Source organism: Cyprinodon variegatus, unplaced genomic scaffold, assembly GCF_000732505.1.
Source record: "Cyprinodon variegatus isolate N-32 unplaced genomic scaffold, C_variegatus-1.0 Scaffold260, whole genome shotgun sequence".
Classification (NCBI taxonomy): domain Eukaryota; kingdom Metazoa; phylum Chordata; class Actinopteri; order Cyprinodontiformes; family Cyprinodontidae; genus Cyprinodon; species Cyprinodon variegatus.
Window position 1 is genome coordinate 329,093 of NW_015150713.1, and position 18,249 is coordinate 347,341.

Consider the following 18,249-nt stretch of genomic DNA (forward strand, 5'->3'; position numbering starts at 1 on the left):
ATATATATATATATATATATATATATATATATATATATATATATATATATATATATATATATATATATATATGTATACATACAAACTATATTATGCTTACTAGATAGTTGAGGAACTATAAAATACTATTCCAAAAATTCCTGTTACACTGGGGGATGAAATATGACAATGCACAGAGACCAACTGCTCTTAGTTGCACTTTAAAATGGAAAAGGTCAAGAGAATATAGCTTTCCAGTAAAGGAGATTAGTGTTGATCTACAGAAATACCCTACTGGACCCCTGACTAGAAGCTGCATAATAATAAAAGACTTAAAAACAACTGGATCTGTAAACACAGCTGCATGAAGACCTATGTTTGTACTGTGACCACACAGATTGGAAAGGATTATCTAAAACAAGTGTTTTTAATTCTATATTATTTATTATATATACTATTATATATTATACTATACTACACTACCAGATATTTGTAGTACTTTGTCCCCCCCAGTAGATGGTGGTATGTTTCTATCATTTTTTTCAAATATTAAGTTATCTTGTCCAGTTTAATTGCCTAGAACCTAGGCATGACATTTACCCTAAAGTTAACCATTGCTGCAACATACACCAACCTATCCATAACCCAAACCTAAATCACACCTTAATTCTAAACCCTAAACTAACAAAGTGAGAACCAGTAAAAGGTCCTCACTTTAATAGCAAAATGCTCCAAAACTGTGTTCACTTTTCAACAAGTACAAGTACACACACATTTTATGTCTCATGGAGATTTAAATTCATTTGGCTTTCATATCTATGACCTAACCCATACCCTCACCATAACCATTTAGATGCACCAGCCTAATGTCACACAAATCCAACGTAAGACACAATCAAACAGAAGACACCCATCGGAAGGAAACACTTCCAAGTTCAAGTCCCTCAGAGCAAGATCTGTGGAATACAACCCCAACTCGACCAGGAAGGAAAGATGGACCAGTGAACTAAATTGGTTCAGAAACATCTACACAAGACACTCAATGGAACCAGATAACTAACACAACTGCTGGCCTCCCTGAAAAAAGAAAACAGGGCTGGGATATTCCTTTAAACCATAAGCACGTTTAAGATATTGTTATTTGAGCTCTTATAACTAAGCTTAAGGTCTAACCTTATTAGACACGGCACATAGCAGGCACAGCCCAGACTTGGCTTGGAATTTAGCATTTACTCACAACCAGGAGAGTGTCACCAATGGACTCCTGGAAAATTCTTAGCAGCCATTGGGTGGCAGGGGAAGTAAATTGAAGAACCAATACGTACCGAACTTAAACCTTAGTCCTTAACCTGACCTAACCCTCATTAGGACCTTTAAGTCTCCACAAAGTAGCATATTCCTGGGAAATTGGTCTTTGAAATTTGGCCATGGACTTTGGCTGTTTTCGTTATTTGTATTTTTTTGTTTGTTTTGTTTTTTATTCCAGCCTTGTCTTTGTTCTAAGAAAGACCAGCCAGGGGACATGATATTTTCTTATTTTTTAGATGACTATTTATGTTATTCAAGAATATCTTTGATCTCTGTTTACAATTTTATTTTCCTTTCATAGATAAAGCTAACAAAATGGAATAAAGGGTACCTTAGTGTTTGGTTGATGGAAACTGAGTAACTAAATAGGAAATTTAACAATATGTATGTGAATAGGTGACACTGAACTAAAAATAAGAAAGAAAATAGACAAGGTTAAAAGAAATAGTTTGAGTAATCCTGAAGTAATGAGGAATGACTTGAGATTTGTGCACCTTGTTGTAGATACAGACACGTTTAATGCTGTACCTGAGTCTGCAGGATCATCCACAAGTTCTTCCTTCTCTGTTATGGTTTCCACCCGCTCCCTTCTAAGGGCTTTGATCTGCAGAACAGAAAGTTGAGGAAAAAGATGCAGCAAACCAACTAAATATATAATAATGGCTAGTGTTTTTTGTCGGTATAATCATTTACAAACACTAGTTAATTCCAAATGTGAAAATCAATAATAATCTTTATATGGTATTTATATTAAATTTAAATATAAATTAACTTAATATAATTAACTTTAAATAAATTTTGTATATTTTTTGATAAAACAAATCATACAACCTCTGACTTCAATGCTTAATCTTAAATATATTGTAGATTAAGAAAAAGTAACTAGGAATGAAAACATTAACCTGGTGGTCAACACTATTTTCTTATCATCAAGCTGGAAGAAAAAATAAATAAATTATTCAAAAAAGGAGAACGCTGGTGCAGAAATTTGAAAATCAGAAATGTTTTTAGTGACAAAAACTTGAAACCATGTGTTTTCTTTATTATGTGCCATTCATCTCGATGTACTTGCAATGTTTTATACAGTTTGTTAATACTCTTGCCCTGTTTTCCTTATTAATGTACATTCAACAAATGTTGAATGCTACACTGTTGAGCATAACTTTTTTTTAATGACAGACATTATAGGATGAACTAAAATGCTACATCTAACACTTTTTTTGAAAGGAGCAAACACTTGTGTGTATCAGACTGAAAAAATAACTTGTAAATGTCTCAAAGCACTTACTTTAATTTAATTTTCAGATTTATTCTTCCTTGTTGTTAGTTGTAGAAGCCTAAAAATATTTCTGGTAGGCTTAACAAATTGGTTTATTAAACTTATTAAATATGTTTTTATTAATCTAAAACCAAGAAGGCAGATTAAATATTCCAGGTATGTTTTACCTTATTTGTACTTACCTCCCTAAGGAAGTTCTCATCTTTCAGCCTGTTTCTGAGCAGGAGGATATCAGCATACTGGCTCTCTACTGAACTCCACCGAAGGTTTTGTCGAACTGTCAAAGTCAGGTTCCCTGTGTCATGGCAAAACCTCAGCAGACGGGATGGATCTACCCAAATCTGAGTCAGACCTGCAGGAGGAGTTGCTAGGGGGTTGGGTGGGCTACAACAAGAATGGATAGCCAAATTTTAAAAATTCTGCACAGTTTATAAGAATAAAAGGATTCTTTTATAATTTCTAAAAAATATATATATCTGAAAGGGGGGTCTACGTATTTTGGCTGCTTCAAATAGTTCAGGAGGCTGGCAACTGTCTGTAGAGTCATTACCTAAAAACTTCATTTCACCTTTAGAATAACTCTAGAACAGTTTGTAGAGAGCTTCCTGGAATTAGTTTCCATGGTTGAGCATCCAAGCCTAACATCTCCAAATGCAATGTAAAGTGTTAGATGTTGTGTTCTATAGGCCATTGTCACTTGAAAAGAGAGCAAGAAAGAGGTGTTTTCTTGAGTGATAAATACTTCCTCCATGTCTGGAAATCCAATAAATGTTCTAGAGTTTGATCCCGTAGTTCCAGTAAAAGAACATAATGCTTCAGCAGTCTGAGACATTATGGACAACTTTGTGTTCTTTTGTGAAAACAGTGTGATTATCACTACTCCATGAATTTACTGGAAAATACATAGTCCTGATCTCAATCCATTTGAACTCCTTTAGGGGGAGTTAAACCAGATACTGCCAACCAGGCCTTCTCTTCAAAGATGAATGAATAATTGGTCAAAATTACCATTAAAAACACTCATAGAACCCATATCAATCAAATTGTGATTTAAAATAGGCGAGAAGTAATCAGGGCTCCATATTGTGCATATTCTACTGCACAGCAGGTTTTTCTTTCATTAAACGGGGGGCACCAACCAGGGGCTGAGCTAAATGGGGGACCCAGGGGTGGCCATGGCCACCCTTAGCCAATAACTGGCCACCCCTACCAATTTTTTCCCTCTAATACAGAAGGTAGCAGCAGTAATACTCTCAAGTGGAATATTTAAAACATTTAAATTTTTCATATACAGTATTAACAATTACTTGACAACAAAAAGACAGGTTAATTATGCACATCAATAAATAACATAGATAAATAACTATATTAATAAAAACTTAATAAAAATTTTATGTAGATATTAGTAGTTTTAAATATCAATTTTATGTAGAATGTTTATTGATAAAGATAGGTAAGTAATGACAATGGAAAAGTTGTTGACCCCAGACATCAAAGCCTAAAGAATTTTATCCACTCTACCTTATCCAGACGGATGTTTAAATATATGCGTCTATTTGTTAGCAAAGGCTGTTGGAAAGTATAGTTTGTCTTTATTTAGAAAATATGGATGTTGTGCTTGTTAATTTTCCTGTTGGAACAGCGTAGATTAACCCTGAGGTTCCTGCATCTATCCACTTCCGTCCTTCCCTCATTGTACATTGGTTATTGCCTGGCCACCCTCATAAAAATGTTCTGGCTATGCCACTGGCATCAACACCTCTGTCCCTTTGTGTAGTTTGTAAAATGTAATTTTTTTTTGTGTCTTTCTTAGAGCTCATAGGAGGATCCTAATCACTTACTTTGTGAGAAGCTCCAGCAGCTCAGTGTTGCCTGTGTTCTGTGCCAGTTGCAGTGGCGTGACCCCCTCTTCGTTAGGGAGACTGACAGCCATTAAACCCCCTGGTTGACAAAGCAACAGCTCTGCCAGTCGATACAGACCCCATCGCACAGCCAAGTGAAGGGGACACTCTCTGGGACGGAATTCTGCAGACAAGAGGAAGAGGTACATCATTTCAAAATGTTTGCATCAACATGTCCAGAAAAAAATAGATATGAAAGAATGTTAAAGAGAAATGGTGACTCAGGCAGGATGCAAGGAGAAAACAACACTTTTCAGGATCTTTTACTGATAACATGCATCCATTCTATTCAATTTAAACCAATGTAATCCAATTTAGGCTATAAAAACTGATCGCTAAATGAGGACAGATTATCTTTTTAGCAAATGGGCATTATTTCCTAAATCAAATAAGCAGTTTCATTTAGGTCCTTTTGCGCTTGAAATTATTCCAAAATATATCATTACTAAAAACTCCTGCTTATTTGGCATTACTTAAAAGCCTAAACATCAAATGCTGGCTGTGGATGGAAATTCAACACATTTCCTTATGCAAAACCAAGGAAATGATTGGATTAAAAAAATTAATTTTTAAAAACTTAAGCTCTACCAGGTACAGTTTGTTTTCTATGTGATTTGGTTTTACATGCAGCAGGCATGTATGATTTAGTTTCAAAAAGGTGATCAAATGCAAGTGGAGAATCCAAAATGATGGCAAGTCACTGAAAGGTCTCAGTTCTTTCCCCCAAGTTTCATGTGCGATTCCATGTAAACACTGCAAAGTCTACAGTTATCTCCAAAGTCAAAAGATTGAACATCTTTTTATGAGTCCAAGTCCTAAATATTAGGTTATGAATCATTATTTCTTTATCCAGAGGAGTGGATAGGATGTAATCAAGCCAAAATAAAATAGTATACATTTCATGTTAGGCAACTGAGGCTTGGAAATCACAAAAGCATAATTTGGATGTTTTTGTGCACATTTTCTTTAGGTCTGAATATATATTTGTAGAGGAAAACACAGTCTTTATGCACTATTGACCAGTTTTCTTGTAGAAAGTTAAAATCTGTGAAGTTGACATTGATTATCTTGACAGACCTGAAGTTTTTATGAGGATACACAATGTAAGGCATGTTCATCTTTATTATAGTATCAATCTATGTTGCACGCAAAGATAAAAAAAAAAAAACGTCTGAATTGCAATACATTTCAACAAATAATTTCAAAACATGCATTCAGACTCCCTAGGTATATTATATATTTAATGATGCCAAAAAGTCTTTAGAAACTAAAAAAAAATGCAATGTTCTAAAGTATTTACAACACTATAACTAAGCAGTTTCAATTCCAAAAAAGCAGATATTTGCATTATGCAGCATTTCAGAAACAATCATGTTAGAGAGACACACAGACAGACACAGGAATACTTTCCATTGGTCCAAGTTTTTATAAATCCGAAAGAGATATTAATATATAGTATCCTATATTATTTGTTTATTTCTTACAATATATTGTTGCAATATTCATCCATTTTATAGTATGTTTGCCTAATGTCTTAAAGCCCTAGTTTTTACTCATTTTCTTAAGTATTATTTAGGCCAATGACTACACAGAATGTGATCAGTGGGGGAAAAATAACAATGATTCATATAGTTGCGGACAATATGGTGATGTCATGATTGCTGTTGTCCAAGAGACTCAGAGGGAGACATTGCAGTAAAATAGGCTGCAATAACAACATTAACCAGTAAAATTATGTAGGTGGACTTACACAAGAACTCAGGTCACACAAACAGATGGTGGCAGCTAGTAAACAACAGTCGGAAGAAACCTTGCATGCAAATGCTCACTTACCTTTAGATTAACTGAACTGTGCCAGCGGTTACTTCCTGATGGAAAGGCTCTATTAACCACATTACGCACTGCTTAATTGGCTTTGATGAATCAGAGAGAAGCACATATGTGACTATGTTCACTTCCGATGTCAACCATTTGAGCACAGAGAATTGGAATGATGGCAGAGGGTGGATTAGAGGACAGAGGGGTTGGACAGTTCCCCCTACTACAAAGAGTTTGCTTTAATTTTACTCCACAAAAGCTTTTAACGCAAAACCTGAACAATGAAACAATAAAGAAAATGTCCACTTGAATCTGAAGATTTTAAAAGAACCCGGTTTTATATACTCCCTAAAAAAAGACCACTTTATATTATTTTAAGAATGCCATCATCTGCACTTTTTTATGATATGATAAAAAAGGGTGTCCTACTCTCACCATCTCCATGGTGACTCCCCAGTACATTCCACTTTGGAGGAATGTCCAGATTGGCCATAGCAAGGGCCACTTTTCGATCCATAGCCCACCGAGAGCTCTCGTGCTGCAAACTGAAGAGGCTGCTCAGTTCCTTGTGATCCACAGCGCTCAGATGATGTCCGTGGATAATGATATGCTCTGCCAAATCCTGAGAAAAATGATAAGTCGTCAACTAGATCAAAGAAGTGCTGTAGCTAAAAGGACAGCTATGCAAACTTAAAAAAAAAGGATTTTCTAAATTGGTGCTTGATTTTTTTTTAACACTACTGAGAAGATTAGTCCCAATCTGCACCAAACATCTTAGGAAATGTTTATTCTCAGTCAAAAAAATATATGAATATACATATAAATTTTATATAAATATAAAAGTCTTGGGGCTTTTCTAACATAGGAATTTTATTGACAAATGGATTTTAACATCATATCATATTCTATATATTTCAACAAACAAAAGTATATTCATTTAGATTAACAATAAAAGCTGAAGCGAAGACATTTATTATTTTCAGTAAAATTTTATTTAAAAGAAAATCTTTTGGTGGAGATCATTAAGGACATAATTCAGTTTTTTCTCACATAAAATGTTAAAAAATACACAAAGGCATATCACATTGTTTGAACGTAATGGGAATTATTAGAGCAATTTAAAGGCAATATGCCCTTTTTAATCCTCATAAATATCGTCAGTGAGCCTCTGACTCTGAGGCCCTTACAGATAGGAGCCAGCAGCTTATTAATCCAATAAGGAAAGATGTCTCAAAATAAATCTACTCTATAGACCACATTTACAGGTCTTGAAGCCAATGTTTTTTTCTATTTGCCCAAATCTGGGTCAGACTTGTGGGAGGAGTGGCTAGGGGATTGGGTGGGCTACAACAAGAATGGGTAGTCAAATTTAAAAAATACTGTTATTAACAAATGCTCAGGCTTGTTCTGTAAACTGCTCAGTATTACCCTGTCATACATTTGTCCTTAATGTTACATCTATTTTCTCTTAAAGAAAAATATGAGTAAAGATTTTAAGGACACAAAAAATATGAAGCCCTGGGCCATTTCTAGATTTTGCAATTAGGGCCAACTTTAAGAGTTATGGAGGGGTCAATGTCTTCCAACTTTTTTTTCACCTAGAAACATGACTTTGTTATTTTTTCAATAAATAACACAATTCTTGTTTTGCTTTTTTAAATCATCTTATTGTCCAAAGATAAAACAGGGACTGTACATCTACATTACAACCCTTCCATTAAAAGCAGACATTGTCATTAAATGAAATTGACAAAAGTATATATATATATATATATATATATATATATATATATATATATATATATATATATATATATATATATATATAAACATGTCTCCTAGACTTCTCCCATGGCTGTTATACTGGAAATGCATGTCGTCTTCAGAACATTTTTTGTAAGATTAATACATCAGTTCAGGTCATAAAAATAGGATTTAATGAACTCACCTGTGCATCATCATTTACATACTCTATAGAAGCCCCACCTACCCAGGTGAGGTGCAGGGTTTCAGAGCACAGAAAGGCCCGCACAGAGACCTCCTCAGGCAGATTGTGTCCTAAAGAACAAGCAAAATTAACTTTATATTTGGTTAAACATTTACTAATTCTTCTTTTCCCCATTGTAGCAGGTGGTGTTGGCTGTAATTAATGTAATAGCAGTTGTATATCTCTATGATTACCTGTCTTGCTTGTGATTACCTGGCCCAATAAAATATACCTTTTACCAATCACACCACTACAAATACGCTTTAGATCTATATGCTATATATAAAAATGCACAGCATAAAAACAACGCTGCAGTGTTACTTTTACACACGTAAACATGCATAAAGATTGAGAGATAAAAAAGCTTGTTAATATATCTAACACTAAGTCTGCACTGAAATAAATTATATTGCTAAAAGCTTTGGATCACACCACCATTTTTAATGAATTTAGTTATATACCTGTCTTTTTTTCATGGCTGTGTGCATGTTCATGTGGGGAAGCATAATTTGCCTGCTTAAATTTTATAGATCTTACAGATTCTACATATCTTATAGAAGATCTTTGGGACAACTTTGAGCACTTGCTACAATTCTGTTTTTTTTTTTTTCTCTATCCATGAATGTGCATGAAAATATGTCTGCAATCACTTTGGGGAGAAGGAGATAAAGATACAATGACCAATGTAGAAAATAGAATCTGTGCACATGTAAATGTATTTACAATTATATTAGAATAATATTTGTAGGGCAAAAAAAAGTTTTTTGGTGGAACAAGAACAAAACTTCATTAGGAAACTAAACATTTTGGCATGTTTATAGATTAAAAAAATGACCACGCAAAGCAACCAGAGAGCAACAAACCATTACAGTGTCTGTACAGGGTTATTGAAAGGCAGGGGGGACAAAAACAACTTCCCTCACTCACTCCCCATGAGCACTATCTTTACACAAGAGAGATATTTCTAATTCTTAATTGTTTCTTTATGGGCTCTAGGGGAAGCACAATTAGGTTTCATTAAACTATTGTTGGTATTTCCTTTATTTGCATTATTTTAGGGCAAGTTTAGGTAATAAAGCACATTGCTGTCTGTCAGCTGGTGAATCAAAAAGTCAGCTCTTCCATTTTTATGAGTGATATTTAATCTTTATCATTTAGTATTATTTTTGGTGGGGGCTTTACCATAGTACAACTTGTAGAGCTATTGCCTTGCAGCAAAAAACACCTCATTTCGATCCTTGACCTAAAGGCTTTTTGAATAGGGATTGCATGTTCTCCTTGCACATGCATGGATACTCTCTGGGTACTCCAGCTTCCAGCCACAGATAAATAAAAAAAACGTCTAGCAGGTTTGCTGGCATCTCCAAACTGCCCTTGAGGGTGTGTGAATAGTTGTTATCTCCCCAAAGACTGCAGTAGATAGGCACCAGTCCCTTGTGATCCTGATAGACAAGCAGAAAGAAAAGGATGGATGTTTCCATCTTTTTCAATATTTTTACTGTTGTTTCCCAGCATTTTAAGATATAAATAAATAAAGTGCATTATAAATTACTATTGCTATTATTGTTGAGGGCTGCAAGATGGTGCAGGCCCAGGGTCTTTCTGCATGGAGTTTGCATGTTCTCCCTGTACATAAATGGGTTCACTCCAGGTACTTGGCTTCCTACCACCATCACAAAATATAATTGGTAGGTTAATTAGCGTCTCTAAATTGTTCTTAGGTGTGACTATGCATGGTTTTATGTCTCTTTGTCACAGTGCGATGGCCTGGTGACTTTTCCACGGTGTACCCTGCCTTTTGCCCATAGAATGCTGGAGATAGGCCCCGCCCCCACCCCATGATGCTGACGGATTAAACGGGAGATGTTTGATGGAAGGATTATTTTTATTGTTATCGCTGATAGAATTATCAAAGTATTCCTTTTTTTATTATAATAAATTACAATATTTGTAGATACCAACAACAATTACTATTTTTTTTTTTTGGTAACAGGTCATTTAATAATCCTTATTTGGAATCTTTGAAGATCAAAAGCACAATGTGTATGTTCTGCTAAATTCAGGGGGTGTTCTGTGATAAAATGCACTGAACATTCAGTCAAAGATTGATCAACGTAAGGTTTAAGAATTTTTTTAATGTGTAGTTGTTTTTTGAAAACATTTATAATTTTATTCAGATTTTTTGTATACCCTCCTTTTTTAGAGACAGCTTTGAAAGGATCTATTCAACTTTAAAAAATACTAAGAATCACTCTCCAAATGTGCTTTGGAAAAGCAGCAGTTTCATGCATGGGACAGATCTTATTAAACAGCTGATCCAACTATTTCCACCTCTAAAGAAAGAAATAGAATAAAAACTTTAAGTTTAAAAAAGCAATCTTGTAGTATTAAGCAAAATAAATACCTGGCACAATAAAGTAGAGCATGACATCATTTTGAGCCCGGGTTACATGGACCAGCGTGGATCCTTCTAGAACAACATAGACCTCGGCGTCTTCTGGCACTGAATCCAAACCCTCCAGCAATGCAAATACTTTTGCCTCACCCTGAGATAAAGGAAGGTGAGAGTACTTAACAGAAAAAAAAAAAAAAAGTTATACAGAGAAATACAGATCTTCTTCCCAAGTATGCAGGGTTATTTTAAACTTTGACTTTATTCTGATGTAGGATTCTGCAGATTTATAAAGTACACAAAATCCCCCCAGAGCACTCCCTGAGGGCACAATAAAGCATCCTCCCTCAATAAAAACAGGAATGCCTCTGTGTGTCCAGTGCAAAGACCTGGTCTGATCCAAACAGGCAAAAATAATTAAACTTCTCATATAAAGTGTTACAAAAAATGCAGAACTTGAGTGTTGATGCAAATCCAATATCAGGATGTTTTAAACATTGAAGTCAATGTCAGTACCTGTTATGGTGTCTCAATAACAATGAAGTTATTTTTCTTACAAATTAAAGGGGAATTTATTTTCATGGTTTGAGTTCCACTTTAAATCACGGCTTCCTTTATAATAATTAGTTTATTGATATGTGGTTAATTAATTGTTAAGCACTTTATCGTTGATACATAGGTGTTTATTATGCATTCAACGTAACATGCATGCTTAAAAATATGCTTATTTTGTGTAAGATTGTCTGAAATATTGATTATAAGCAATGCTAAATGAAATGTGGAGTTGAATGGTTTAGGCTAACCGTGCTGCAAGAAATTGGTGGTTTCTTCTTTTGCATGCCCTCAATTATTGCATAACAATTTCTAACACATATGGATGAGTTACAAAGTGTTAAAAAAAACAATTATTAACATATCTAAGCATTTAAACTATTAGACATATATACTGTAATGTGAGCCTTAATATAAAGTAGTACCAAGTTTTATTATATAGTGAATTATCATGCAGGAGGTAGTGATCGGATGATGGGTACACTTTGTCCAGAAAGGGATGGAATTGTTCAGCAACTTTATTCCGATGGCAACAATGTGCCAAGTAAAAATCAACCACATGTTAAATATAACCAAGCCATCTGAAAGCTACATATGGAATACATCCACACATCCAACCAGGCAACAGTTTTCTACTTTGTTATTGACCAAGTTTGATTAACCTGTGGCAAAGTAGCCTTTGATCCATTCATACCTGACAGAACCGGCAATTTGATCCTCTGCAGCTCCTGCCTTTTGGCTTCAAGGTTAGAGGTATTGTGAATTCAGAGATAAAATTCAGAATACCCTGATCTTAACTTGTTATTCTTTTATCTACTATTCCCATTCAAACATCTTGAAGCAGTCTTTCTATTCTTCTCATCAAAAAGAGATTGCTTTATTGTGAAATACAACTCAACGTGCAACAACCATGCCATGTTAAAAGACACTAAATAACATTTCTTTTCTCATTTATAAGATTAAGTGTCTCTTGTCTGTGTCTTATAGCTGTAATTACTCATATTCTACCAATGATGCTGCAATGTTCCAAGTCATAAGGAAAAATAAATAAATTTTTCCACCTGAAGTGTCCTAAATAGACCCAAGTATTGAGGCCACAAGGCATGTGAGTTATTCTTAGAAACATATCAAACAACTGACATGGGCTGGAGAGCAGGAGATGGAATGAAGAAAAAAAGCTCAGCCAATATGTTGAATATAAATTAACATAGATAAGAAGATTGTTGTGCTCGTTTATCTTGAGACATATCAGTCTTGCTAAACGTCGGCCTAATTTTGTTATGGAATAAACTGAGATGTTTTTCTTTAAACATCTCAAGTAGAGAGAGGCTAATTATGTCTCTATTTCTCTCTGGGCCAGATCAAACAGTCTGTAGCACTAAATCCTTGACCCCATTGCAAAACACTGTAAGGTTATGGAAATAGGATGGAAATAAAAAAGACATTTGTAAATGAAAGTCATGCTTGATAAGAATCTCATCCCACCAACACAGAACTGTGATCTGGGTTTGCAAATGTTTGAGGCTTTCACAATATATTCTAAATTAACATTGTGAAAGCAAATTTATATCTTTGAAAGAATGGAAAAGAAAGAAGCCGTAGGACTACGTGATATCAAATGAGATGGATCTATTATATAAATTAAAGTTATATAAGTTTAAAGTTGCCTTCCATGTCATCCTCTTAAAAAGTTTTGCAAAGATAATGTCACAAAGTAAGGCTGCCATCCAATCAAAAAGACCTAATAATAATTTTTTAACTTCACTTTAGGTGTTTGCCAAAAACACTTTTAAAGGGGGTGCAGTTTCCTCTTATACGTTACATTGCTGTCTTCCTATTGATGTTATAATCATTATTACAATTTCTGCATATAGCCTATGTTATGTAGACTTATGTAGTCCTTTTTTCTGTTTTGTGTGTTTTTTGTTTTGTTTGTTGTTGTTTTTCTTTTTTTTTGCATGCATGGAGACCAACCTAGACGGGTGCTAATCTCGTTATATATCCTCTCTTCCCTTTAAAACCATCTCCCCATCTTTTTCTGTCTCCTATTGTTTTTCTTTATAGTCCTGTGTCCATGAAAAATGTAACCAACAACATATATTTTCATTAATTACGTTGAATACATATATACAACAAGTGGAGGTCTAAGACAGAAATCGTGAAAGTAAATCTTTTGGGCGTCATAGTGACAGACTATAGTTTTAAGTGGCACATGGGCAGAACAGGACAAAGAAACAAAGAAATTTACATTTCATTGGAAAAGTAAAGTTAAAAAAATGACAGCACAGCTCAGTATATCAACCTTAAATACTTTGAGGAGATACAGATGTAAAAAAGAAGTCATCTGATCTAACAAATTAAATATGCTATGACCAAAATTGACAGTTGTGTGTAATGATGTAGATCTTATGTAAGATGGAGGATTTAACTGTTCATTATTCCAGGCCAGAATTAAGACAAAATATAATGTCAAATAATAAAAAAAAAAAAAAGAATTGAAACCCTTTTGTTTAAATCCATTGAAAACTTTCTCTTATCACCAAGGAGTCTATATGAATCAAATTGGGCTCAATATATAACAACTGACCCTTACCTGAGCCTGCACCCACCCTCAATAGTCACTTACCAAGTTACACCTTGATCACACACTTTATATAACCAATAACCAGCTTCTTGAATTATCCTTACCGGATATTTCAACCTTCTTCTTGAAAGAATGTTTTGTTAGATTTATTCATATCCAAGAACATACCTGGCTTTCAAGCCTTCACAAAGGTTCAAGAAGGCCATAGTATAAGCCTAATGTTCTATTTTATCCACCCAAGACTCTTTTCAACAAATATTTTGTATCATATGCTGTTGGAACATGGATTAAGACCATGTTTTAACCAACCAGAAAAAAATGGGAGGATGTTCTCCTTAATTATTTGATCCATTTTGTGCAATACACAGGTACATATGATTTAAATGAGCCAGACGCTGCTGTCAATATGCCTAAAAACTGTAACATTACTCTCTGAAAGCCGCATATTATCTTAACATGTAACAAGTTATTATTGTGGCCAAATATATCTCCATAGAGGGGATTTGTGTTTTGCATTTTAGTTATGGTTAAAGGGAATTACAGTGCCTTGCGAAAGTATTCGCCCCCCTTGAACTTTTCAACCATTTGCCAAATTTTAGGCATGCAATTATTTTGGAGAATCAACAACAAATGGGACACAATTATGAAGTGGTACATGATCTATTGGATATTTTAAACTTTTTTAACAAATAAAAGACTGAGGAGTGGGGCGTTCAAAATTAATTGGCCCCTTTACTTTCTGTGCAGCAAACTCTCTCCAGGAGTTCAGTGAGGATTTCTGAATGATCCAATGTTGACCTAAATGACCGAGGATGATAAACAGAATCCACCTGTGTGTAATCAAGTCTGCATATAAATGCACCTACTCTGTGATAGTCTAAGAGGTCTGTTTAAAGCACAGAGAGCATCCTAAAGGACAAGGAACACACCAGGCAGATACCAGATACTGTTGTGGAGAAGTTAAAGGCCGGAATTGGATACAAAAACATTTTGCAAGCTTTAAACATCCCAAGGAGCACTGTTCAAGCTATTATATTGACATGTAAGGAGTATCAGACCACTACAAATCTACAAAGATCTAGCCACCCCTCTAAACTTTCAGCTCAAACTAAGACAACGCTGATCAGAGATGCAGCCATAAGGCCTATGATCACTTTGGATGAACCGCAGAGATCTACAGCTGAGGTGGGAAACTATGTCCATAGGACAACAGTCATATACAGCGCATATCAGGCCTTTATGGAAGAAAGACATTTCTTAAAGATATCCATAAAAAGTCTTGTTCAAAGTTTGCCACAAGCCACCTGGGAGACAGAGCAAACATTTGGAAGAAGGTCCTCTGGTCAGATGAGACTGTAATCAAACTTTTTTGGTAACAATGCAAAACGTCAAGTTTGGCGTGAAGCAACACAGCTCATCACCCTGAACTCACCACCCCAACTGTCAAACGTGGTTGTATCAGCATCATGGTTTGGGTCTGCTTTTCTTCAGCAGGGACAGGGAAGATGGTTAAAACTGATAGGAAAATGGATGGAGCCAAATACAGTACCATAGTGGAAGAAAACATTTTGGAATCTGAAAAATACCTGAGACTGGGACAGAGATTTATTGTCTGACAAGTCAATGATCAAAAACATACAGCAAAATCTACAATGGAGCGGTTCACAAATAAACATATCCAGGTGTTAGAACGGCCAAGTCAGGTTAGTGCGCACGACCCATGAATGGAGGCCTTAGTCCTCAACACGGCTCACCAGGGTTCCAATCCGACCTGTGGTCCTTTGCCGTATGTCTCTCCCTCTCTCTCATACCCTCTTTCCTGTCAGCCTACTGTGGAGAAAAAAAGCCACTAGTGCTGTAAAAAAAAAGCTAAAAAAAAGAATGGAAAACTCAAAGTCACTGAAACACTTTCCATCCAACCTCACTGGAGCAGCTCGAGCTGTTTTGCAACGAAGAACAGAAAAAAGCGTCAGTCTCTGTGCAAAACTGATAGAGACATACCTTGAGCTGTAATTGCAGGTGGCGCTAGAAAGAATCAACGTAAGGGGGCTAAGTAATTTTGCACACCCAAATTTTTTTTTTTTATTTGCTAAAAAATAAACTTTATTAAAACTTTATTCCACCTCATGATTATGTCCCACTTGTTGCTGATTCTTCACAAACAATTACAATTCTATATCTTCTAGTTTGAAGCCTGAAATATGGCAAAAGGTTGAAAAGTTCAATGGGGTCGAATACTTTTGCAAGGCACTGTATTTAACAGCAAAGACCTCTTTCTTACTCAGTAATTTGTCCCTACATGTCCAAGTCAAACATGCTTGACTGGACAGGATTTTATATCAGAAGCTTAGGGATGGCAACAAAAAATAGTGAGTGACCAGTTAGCAGAGGTGTTATGTATTTGAGGTTTTGAGGAAAATGTTGGTTCCAAACGGATTAGAGAAAACTGAAAGGAATTCCTGTGTGTTGCATTTTCTTTCCATTATACAAAAATAATGGTTTGAATGCAATGAAAGGCTCAAAATAAATATTAAAATCCTCCATCGTAACCATCCTAAGTGTTTTTACATATTGTGGTTTTTGGAAACACGGTGACAGATAGAAAGCTGATTCTGAGAACAACACTAGCAACACATTTTAACAACATGCCAAGAATTACAGAGCCAGACAGCTGCATTAAACTCTTTACAGCATGTTGCATGATGACACAACCCATATCTGCAGCATATAGGTGACATTACACAGATTGCAGAACTGGCACAATGGCCAAAAACTGAAAAAAAAAAACACATAGTAAGAAATTCAGATTTTAACATATTCTCTGTTTTTTGTCATTGAGTATTTACATGGGATTTTTTTTAATGACTCTAAACAAATCTATATATTTTCTTAAGGATATATAGTTTGTTTTTTTAAACATAGCTTTCCACAAATACAATATACGGTATCATAGAAGAAAAACTATCCATTCTATATTACAGGAAATGGAAGCAAACTTCCAGCAATAGAGATCTAAAAAACAAATTAAAAAGTATACATTTCTAAAAGGCCATTCCTTCGCTATAGAGCTGTATTTCACAAGACAGAAAAAAAAGACTGTTGTTTAGGCTGCAGACTCCTGTGTTGGTCAGCTGCTTTACACAACCAATCAGCCCAACAAAAAAAACAAAATCTACTCCTTATCAAACTCTCAAGCACTAAAAGACTCAGTGATATATCTAAGAGGTCTTCTACCTACTGTATATTGTCATTACTTATGTCCCCTGGTTCCTATTCTACAAAATTCAAGCTCTTGTAAACTGAATTATTTAAACACCCTTCATCCATTTGCACGTTGACGAATTATCTACCATTAATTTGGGAAAAGTTTTTTGAACAATAGGCTCTGAACTAAGAATTTAGAAGCTAAGGTGAAACATTCAAGCATTTCAAGCACAGTGAAAAGAACAATAAAACAAACACGAAGCTACCTGCTTTCGACAAGTAACAATATTGGAAATTCTGCTAAAATCTACAGTATTTATTTAAAATAAAATTCAACAAATATTGATTAAATTAAGATTTAAAACCAGTTAAAGTTCAAATAGTTTACTAAGGCTAATGAATGAATGGAAATACAATTTCAATATAGTAAATATGGCCTTTTACAACATTTTCCCTTTTACCAGCTGTGTCTTAGCATTGTAATGTTATTTTTCTTTGTAAAAAAAAAAAAAAAAAACAGGATAACTAAAGACTTTCAACCTACGAAAATGGTCAAGTTGGGCCTCCATTAATGCTTGATATTATTTAGGTAACCTTTAATCATAAAAAAAATATTTTCAATACATAGCAGCTTTGAAAAGATCTTTTTGAACTGAAAGTTGTGTGAGGAATTGATTATTTGTTTGATCTTCAAAGTGGCTTTGGTCGCTCAGTGTTTGCTCCCACTGTCGAGATCCCCATACCTGAAAGCATTAATATGTATTTGACCGCTCTGTTTGAACAATGCTACAGCACCCTTGACAGAACCATTTAAATGTTTACCAATAGGAACTCCACAAACCAAACACAGAACAAATACAAATATTATTCTTTAAGTTTTTATTATAGGGTAACTGATTTACCAGCTGTATAAATAAGTGTCAGACAAGCATTGTTACTATCAAAGTGACTGATTAGACTTTTGCGCTTTTGGTGCTCTAAAGTTTTGATTAAGTGTTGAGATAAACATTTCTGTAGCAGACCACAGATACGTTAAATTCACCGAGCAATTAAAGATCATTAGTCAGTAAGCATCAGTTAATATAATACCATGTTCTTACTAATGATTTAAAATCCCATTGCATAACTTCAAGAGGAATTGTAATTGAATATGGTTGCTAATGGAGAGACAGCAGCAATTTACCAGGGTTCAAATGTAAAAGTTCTATTTACTTTATAGGACAGACAGTGGCACGGGAAGGGGGG

General features: G+C 34.9%; 1 protein-coding gene across 2 annotated transcripts in view; it reads right to left on the bottom strand.

Annotated features, from left to right (window-relative positions):
• Positions 1-18,249, bottom strand: part of LOC107089688 (rho guanine nucleotide exchange factor 28-like) — a 65,444-nt gene that overhangs the window by 44,138 nt on the left and 3,057 nt on the right. For both annotated transcript variants that reach the window (XM_015382602.1, XM_015382600.1), the window contains exons 3-8: positions 10,677-10,818; positions 8,234-8,343; positions 6,721-6,907; positions 4,408-4,591; positions 2,749-2,950; positions 1,816-1,891 (exon numbers count right to left, since the gene is read on the bottom strand). In XM_015382602.1, the coding sequence (XP_015238088.1) occupies positions 1,816-1,891; positions 2,749-2,950; positions 4,408-4,591; positions 6,721-6,907; positions 8,234-8,343; positions 10,677-10,818 (901 nt within the window). The remainder of the gene's footprint in view (positions 1-1,815; positions 1,892-2,748; positions 2,951-4,407; positions 4,592-6,720; positions 6,908-8,233; positions 8,344-10,676; positions 10,819-18,249) is intronic.